Source organism: Pteropus vampyrus, unplaced genomic scaffold (assembly GCF_000151845.1).
Source record: "Pteropus vampyrus isolate Shadow unplaced genomic scaffold, Pvam_2.0 Scaffold534, whole genome shotgun sequence".
Taxonomy (NCBI): Eukaryota; Metazoa; Chordata; class Mammalia; order Chiroptera; family Pteropodidae; genus Pteropus; species Pteropus vampyrus.
Window position 1 is genome coordinate 65,710 of NW_011889315.1, and position 8,300 is coordinate 74,009.

The window sequence follows — 8,300 nt, forward strand, 5'->3', positions numbered from 1 at the left end:
AAAGAAACCAGAAGCATCTTTTCATTTGTCAATTATCTAGTAAAGAAGTCTTCAAACACAAGAGTAGACTAGCACTATTAATGCAGGGAGGAGGCAAGAGAACGAAACGTTAAATCAGACCACATTCAGAGACCGCACGTGCTGGTGAGCCCTGCAGCCAGGTGGGGAGGTCACCTGCAGAACAGGACGATTTCTGCTGGGGTCGCTAATGGCCCATTCCCCACCCCTATGAAAGGGAAACAACAGTCTGTAAGTGACTGCCCTGCACACAATAAAACCGTCCATTCCCTATGGCTGAAATCACAGGGAACCTATGGATTAGAGGCTGGGAACTACCAGCAGGCCTTTCACGCTACACAGTCTTACCTCTTCATGCTACACACTTCCCTTCCTCACTGTACGTTTGGATCAAAGGAAGTGAGTAAACAAAGGCTTTAAGCTGTAAGTCACAGGAACTAAAGAATGAGAGACAAACTGAATTCCCTGGACGCTCAGGGACCCTCTGGGTGCCTGGACTTTCTTACCACGCTCTGTCTGTGGAGTGCTATCCCTTCCCCAGTGAACTTTCTTTCTTTCTTTCGGACTTTGACTGTGGTGTGTGTGTTGAATTCTTTCTACACTGTCTGCCAAAGGACCTTCTTCTCTTGGAGCCGGGCTCCGTCTCCCCCGCCAACTCGGTTCGCCAAGTCCTGCATCACAGTGAACCTCTGTGCCGCCCCCAGCCTCACCTGATAACTATCACCTTTCTGCTGTTTTTATTTCATCTATCACTCTCAAAATTATTTTAAAACAAGTCCCAGAAAGCCATTGAATATGCATTTTTAATAGTAAAGAACAACACCCCCCATCCCCCGCACACACTCACACGCACTTTACGACAATTTTCAAACATACAGCAAAGTTGAGAGAATTATACGGGGACCCCATGTGCCACTGTCTGCATCCAGTTTGCCTTAGCACATTTATAAGCTGCCTGTAAGTCCAGCTTACTTTTTTTCTGCATTTCAAAGTAAATTGCAAACAGTTTATCTGCCCCAAATGCTTCATCAATGCATACATCATTCAAGCGTTTTTAAAAAAAAATTTCCATGATGTTATGGCTTTATTTTTTGGCTTAAGGTCTATGGAGGTAGCCCAGAATCGAAAGATGAGGTTGGGGCCAGATCCTAACTTTGCCACTTTGCAGTTGATCGCCCCTGGCCTGAGGATTTAGCATCTAAAAGACACTAAATTTAAAAGAAGAAACGTGAAAAAATCTGGGACTTACGAGGAACAAAATATAAGCTAAGTTTTCGGATTTACTCTTATTACTGTCTCCTTATACATCAGGGCTGTGAACGAAAAAGGAGCCACCTACTAAATCGGACACACCTGCACAGGGGGCCTTACAAACACAGTGACGGAAAGTAAGCAAGCAGGATGGTCTGAACATAAAAATTCCTAACTAAAAGCGAGTCATGGCGGGTAATCCCTTCCTAGGCCTTTAGCTCCCTCGACAAAGGTCAGTCTTTACTTTAAGTGAGCCTGTCTGTCGTCTTCTTGCATCTAAGATAGCACCTTTAAAATGTCAGAGTAATCTCCTATTCCAGACCCCTCAGCAGATCGGATCAGGAGACCACAGAACCCCTTGTTGCTCTCTTGTTCCCTGCAGACCATTTCTGGGTAACTCCCTTGAATCCACTTGCGTAAAAGAAGTATTACTTTTTATCCAGTCCCAGAGATTTCCCCTTTGCCTCCTCCCACTCCCTTAAACCACCAGCGATGAACCTCATGGGACCCTCCTCACATCTCCTCGAGGCTTGATTCTAATGTACAAAACGATTTCGGTCGCAAACAAAAGAAAACAAACTCAAAATGGCTTAAGCAATAAAGAATTATTGGACGCCAAAATAAAAGTATTTAGAATTAGTGTAGTCTTCAGCTTTCATGTGTGTGTGGGGTAAATGTGCATAACAATAGTTATCGTTTTAACCATGAGCGTACAATTCAGTGGCATTAAACACATTCACGGTCACAATCACAATCATCGCCATCTACACTCACAAATTTTATTAGCCCCAACACTCTTAACTTTTTAAAACATTAATTCCCCCTTTAAAATTTGCTTTTTAAAAGTCACACCCAGAATACTCATTTTTACACCTGTCACCATTAGCAGTTCCACAGTGTCAGGGTTCACATTTCCCCGATGGTCTCGTGACTATAATTCGTACTTGGGTTTGTTGAAAAGGCTCCCCACGCGGTGCCTTTATTTAAACAATCTTAGGTCTTTTAAATCTGCAACCATTTCTCAACTTTTCGAGTGCCACTTACTTCTTGAAGAAACGGAGTCCTTTGCCCTGGACAATTTTCCATATCCTGGATTTGGCTGATGGCAAATTGAGATGTCCTTCCATTACCAGGAATTGCCTATAAACTTGGAATTAGATCAAATCCGGGCTCATTCTGGCAAGATCTCCTCATTGGCAGTACAGGACCTTTCTTGGAGCTTCATATCCCAATAAACACCGATTCTATACAATGTGTCTAGGTTTTCTGCCAACCTTCTCCTTATAGGCCTTAGCAGAGAGACCCTTTAACGCCGAATGGAATCAGGTCTCTTCCTGCTCATAGCCGCCCAGTGGGGAAGCCTGGTGCACTGTTGGCGGAAACGTAAATTGGTGCGGCCACTATAAAAAAACAGGATGTAGTTTCTTCGAAAGAATAAATATAGAACTACCGTAGGACCCAGTGACCCCACTTCCGGGTCCAGAAGGAAAGAAAGCAGTGTCTCAAAGAGACACCTGCACCCCTGTGGTCATGGTGAGGTTACTCATGATAGCCAAGACACAGAAACAGCCTAAGTATCTGCCATTGAATGAATGGATCAAAAAGATGTGATGCATGTTTGATAGTTGAACAACCCAGGAGTTAGGGGTTCCTGGGTTCTGCCTTCCTGCATGTTTAAAAACCCTCGTATAACTTTTGACACCCCCAAAACCTCCAATTTTAGTATAGGTGCTGCCAGAGCAAGCACCCCCCCCAAAAAAAACTTAACTACTAATAGCCTGCTGTTGACCAGAAGCCTTACTGATAGTATAAACAGTTAATTAACATCTACTTTGTATGTTATGTGTATTATACCCCATATTCTTACAGTAAACTAGAGAAAAGAAACTGTCGTGAAGAAAATTATAAGAAAGAGAGAAGACCGGGGCTGATAGGATTTAGCCCAAAAGCTCAGAAGCATAACCAGAACTCAAGAAACTTGCTACACCTACGACTCGACCTAGAACGAAGAGAACCTGTCTGTATTACTGAGAAAAAAAAAAAAATCCCCTGGGCTAATCTAATTTAGATCTTTTCAGAGTCACAGAAATGTTTTACCGTTTCTTTACCAAGGCCAGCCCCACCTGCTACCGCCATGGTCAGGACAACTAGCCAGCACGCGATCAACTGGATTACAAACCATTATTTGTGTCCATCTTGCACTATTCTATATAAATAAAATATGTACTTTGAAAAAAAGAGAGAGAATAGCTTTACAGGATTTATTGGAAAAAATCTGCACGTAAGTGAAACCACACAGTTCAAATCTGAGTTGTTTGAGGGTCAACTGTGTGTGTGTGTGTGTGTGTGTATAATAGAATATTATTCAACCATAATAAAGGACATCCTGCCACGTGTGGCAACATGGGTGGAACTTGAGGGCCTTATGCTAAGTGAAATAAGTCAGATAGAGAAAGACTTACACTGTATGATCTCACTTATATGTGGAATCTAAAATAGCCATACTCGTAGAAAGAGAGACCGATGTAAAGTATAGCACAGTGACTGTAGTTAATAATACCTTATTGGACATTCGAAAGTTGCTAAGAGTAGATCCTGAAAGTTTTCATCACAAGAAACAAAAATTTTGTAACTATGGTGATGCATGTTAACTAGATTTATTGTGATAATCATTTTGCAATAGATACAAATATTGAATTACTATGTTGTACAACTGAGACTAATACAATGTTATACATCAATTACATCTCAATAAAAATTAATTCATTAAAAAGAAACGGGTGGCACAACAGTGGTTGCCAGGGGTTGGGGGTGGGGAACGAGGAGGCCTTGGTCAAGGGTACAGACTTTCAGTTATAAATGAATAAGTTCTAGGGATCCGAGGTACCGCACGGTGATTATAGTTAGTAATACTTGAAATTTGCGGGTAGATCTTAAATGTTCTCACCACACACACAAAAAGTGGTAAGTCACTATGTGAGGCAATCTTTTCACAATATATACGTGTATTAAATCATCATGCTGCACACCTTAAATTTATATAATTTTATTTGTCAATTATATCTCAATAAATCTGGGGGGAAAATAGTCCCCCAGGGGATTGTGTCATAATCAAAGCAGCCAAAGTTCTCGCTAGGCCAAGGCCTTCCCTGACCTCGCCTCCTCCCTGAACCCCCTTTGTTCTAGCCATGTGGGGCTCCTCCTTGAATTTTTGTACATGCCTGCCCCCGGGCCTTTGCACTGTCTGTTCTCTCTGCCTGGAATGCCCTTCCCCACATGACTTCCTTGCTAATTCACTTCAGATCGTGATCACAGCCTCAGAGAGGCCTTCCCTGACCATCCTCACCCACTCCTGCCCTTTGATATTCTCTGCCCTGCTTTACTTTTCTTCGCCGCCCGTGTTGCGTGCTGATAAATGCTTATCTGGTTGTTGCCTCTCTTCCTCTGGGAATATGAGCTCCACGAGGGCAGAGATTGATCGTGCTCACTGGCACAGGGAACATTTCTGTCCACCTGTCCATCTCATTTATTAAATGCACCTGATAGTAAATCGCAAACACGCGGTAGGTGTTTGGTTCTGCTGCACGTCCATTGCCATGCTGCTGTGCGTTTTGCACATGGGGGTCTCTGTAAGCCTGGGGGTCTGCAGCGGGCGGCTGGGCACCCACCTCTCTGCTCGTGACCATTCTGTTTGTGTGTGGGTAACCCTACAGCTCCCCACAAAGTCCTGTCCTTTCAGACTCCTGATCTGCTGTCCCTGAGTCTTAGATGTGTAGGGCCTCCCCCAACATAGTCAAACAAGTGGGCAGACCTTTGCACATTTTGCACCCCAAAAATGTCACAGTAATTATTTGATGACCAGGACAGACCCAGTCCCTGCCTTCCAGAGCCCACAGACTAGGAATAGCATACAGATACGACACAGAGCCCCACCAATAAATATACGGCAGCCCCCCCTTATCTACAAGGAATATGTTCCGAGACCCCCAGTGGATGCCCGAAACCATCGATAGTAACGAACCCTAAAAATACTGTGCTTTTTCCTATATATACATACCCATAATAAAATTTAATTTATATAAACTAGGCATAGTAAGAGATTAAAAGCAAGTAATAATAAAAGAGAACAATTACAACCATATACCGTAATTAAAGTTATGTGAATACAGTCTCTCTCTCTCTCCCTCTCTCTCTCTCTCTCTCTCTCTCTCTCTCTCTCTCTCTCTCGCTGATAACCAATTTGATAACAGATGGCTATTAAGTGACTAACGGACAGGGAGCCTATATCGTGTGGATACGTTAGACAAAGGGATGATTCATGTCCCAGGACGGCAAGAGATTTCATCACTCCACTCGGAACGGCGTGCGATTTAAATCTTACGAATTGTTTATTTCTGGAATTTTCCATCCGATGTTTTCTGGCCGAGGTGGACGGCGGGTAACTGACGCCACGGAGAGGGAACCCGTGGATAAGGGAGGACGGCTGTGCCGTGACGACCCATGCCGTGTCACCAGAGAAAAGGCGACAGTGTCGGGAGCGACCGACACGGGGCCGAGATTGGACTGGGATGGGCCGGACCGTGACGCGAAGCAGAGGACATGGCTGAGATGGGGCTGAGGGGTGCGTAGGAGCTGGGGACGGGCGGCTGAAGGAGGGTGCCTTGGGCCTGCGAACAAAGGAATGAAGCCTGGGGACAGGGAGGGAAGGGCCAAGTAGACGTGAGGGGACATGAGACAAGCAGTTTTGGGTTTTATCGTTAAACATTCGGGGCGAAAGAGGAAAAGGGTTTGATTTGGGATTGAGACACGTTCCTCTTGCTGTTGATAGGTTACAGGGAGAGAGAGTGGAGTTGGGGAGACCAGCGGGGAGAGCAGGGCCAGGTGGGAGGTTTGCGAAACTGCGAAGCTTATCGCCAGTGTGTGTGGGGGGGTGTCCGAGAGGACTCTGAGGGTCAGACTCGGGTGACAGAATGGATGCTGAGGCCATCACTGAAATGAGACACAAAGGAGACAGCTCTGGGAAGCTGAGGATGACCAGCCCTGAGTGCCAGGTGCCAGGATGGGGAGCTGGAAGCTCATCCCCAGGGCAGTGGGGAGCTAGGGTCAAGCAGGGGAGGGACAGGGTCCTGTGTGAGTTTCAGAAACATCCTTCTGGCTGCTGCATGGGAGATGGGTTGGAGGGAGTGGGAGTGGAGGCCAGGAGGCCGGGGCGGGGGCCGAGGGGAAGGGATGGCGCTGGGCTCTGTGGAGTAGGAGAAGGGGCAAGTGGGAGAGATAGCAGATCAGGAGTCTGAAAGGACAGGACTTTGTGGGGAGCTGTAGGGTTACCCACACACAAACAGAGTGGTCACGAGCAGAGAGGTGGGTGCCCAGCCGCCCGCCGCAGACCCCCAGGCTTACAGAGACCCCCCATGTGCAAAACGCACAGCAGCATGGCAATGGACGTGCAGCAGAACCAACGCCCAGGCACTGATCTGCGAGAAGCAGGGGACACAGTCCCACCGGGGGGGCGGGGCAGGCGGGAGAGACCGCCATGACAGCGCACAGAGAGACAGACAGACGAGGTGCGAAAAATCTAGGGCACCTTGTCAGCCGTTGTCACCACAGTCACCACGTGGGAAGAACTGAAGGTGCCCTGACCCAGGACGCCTCCCTCTCCCCGGATGAGTAGTTTCTGTTCTTATTCCCATCTTACAGACGGACAAACTGAGGCCCAGGGAGGCCAGTCGCCTCCCAGGTCACATGGTTCCTGTGGGGCTGCGGTTCCAGCCCAGGCCTTTGGGCACCCCCACCACGGGGCGCCTCCGCAGGACACGCGGGGTCCTATTTCTGAGCCTAGGTGGGTCTTTTTTGCATGAGGCTACATGTCTCTCTGGGTGTACGCTGAGCGTACCCCAGGGATGCCCACCCAGCAGGTGTTCTCCCGGTTCTGGTTCCTCCAGGAATGGAGTTTCTGACCCGGCCTGTCTTCTTAGTATGTCCCGTAGGCCAGCAGCGTGCCCCTGCGTGTCTCCTCCTGTCCCGGCCTCTGTGTGTGGATGACATCCGAGAGAGAGTGTGTGTGTGTGTGCGTGTGTGTGTGTGTGTGTGTGTGTCCTTGTCTGCTTGGGGGAGTGCCTGGCTGGGGCTGGGCTAGGAGGGGTGGAGGCCGGGGAGGGGGCGTCGCACAGGCTGAGGGGAGTGGAGTTGTGGAGGAATGTTTACCCGGACCGAAGACCGAAGGAGCCCAGAGGGACAGCGCCCGAGCCGGGTAGAGAGAGGCACAGCCTCCGAGCCTGCTGGCCCGGGCTGGCCTGGGCTTAGGGGTGCAGCCTCCAGGGCCCCTTCCCCTCCTCAGCCTCCCTCCAGGGCCCCTTTAAGACAGGGCTGGTCCTCTCCTTTCCAAGTTAACCCCTGGAAGCCCAGGTGGCCCCCGGGGCTCCGGGCCCCAGTGGGCGGGGGCCGGGGGAGCCAGGGGCGGAGAAAGAGCTGCCGAGGTCTGGGAGGGAGAGAAGAGGCCGGGGAGCAGGGAAGGCGGGGAGCAGGGAAGGCGGCCACCAAGAGGAGCCGGGGCAAAGGGCCCCCACTGTGCCAGGCGGGCAGTGCCAAAGTAGGGGAGCCCGGAGCTGGGGGGAGGGCCGGGGACAGCCCGGCCCTGCCCCCTCCCCTCGCAGGGGTGGCCAGCAACTTCTGAGGAGAGTTTGGCAGAGAACACCCAGTGCCCCAGGATGGGCAGGGTCCCGCTGGCCTGGTGGTTGGCGCTGTGCTGCTGGGGGTGCGTGGCCCCCGAGGGTGAGTGATGGGGGCCAACGAGGAGACCCCCGGGGAGGAGCCGGGGCGGCAGCGCGGCGGGCGGGTGGATGGCAGGTGCTGGGGGTGACTCCTGCCCTGGCCCAAGGGAGTTTCCTTGGGACAACAGGGAGGGAGCCTGGGAGACACAGAGACAACCCTCGAGAGGCCAGGGGGACAGAAAGGGGCTCTGAAAGAGGAAAGGAGGGACAAGAAACAGAAACTAGAAGGGTCAGAGAGGGGAAGAGATTGACACACGGAGC

At 49.6% G+C, this 8,300-nt stretch overlaps 1 protein-coding gene across 1 annotated transcript in view; it reads left to right on the top strand.

Annotated features, from left to right (window-relative positions):
* Nucleotides 1–7,476: 7,476 nt before the first annotated feature.
* The window catches only part of AXL (AXL receptor tyrosine kinase), a 29,103-nt gene continuing 28,279 nt past the window's right edge, over nucleotides 7,477–8,300 (top strand). Inside the window, exon 1 of the mRNA XM_023525134.1 lies at nucleotides 7,477–8,045. Coding sequence (XP_023380902.1) covers nucleotides 7,977–8,045 — 69 coding nt within the window. The 5' untranslated portion in view covers nucleotides 7,477–7,976. The remainder of the gene's footprint in view (nucleotides 8,046–8,300) is intronic.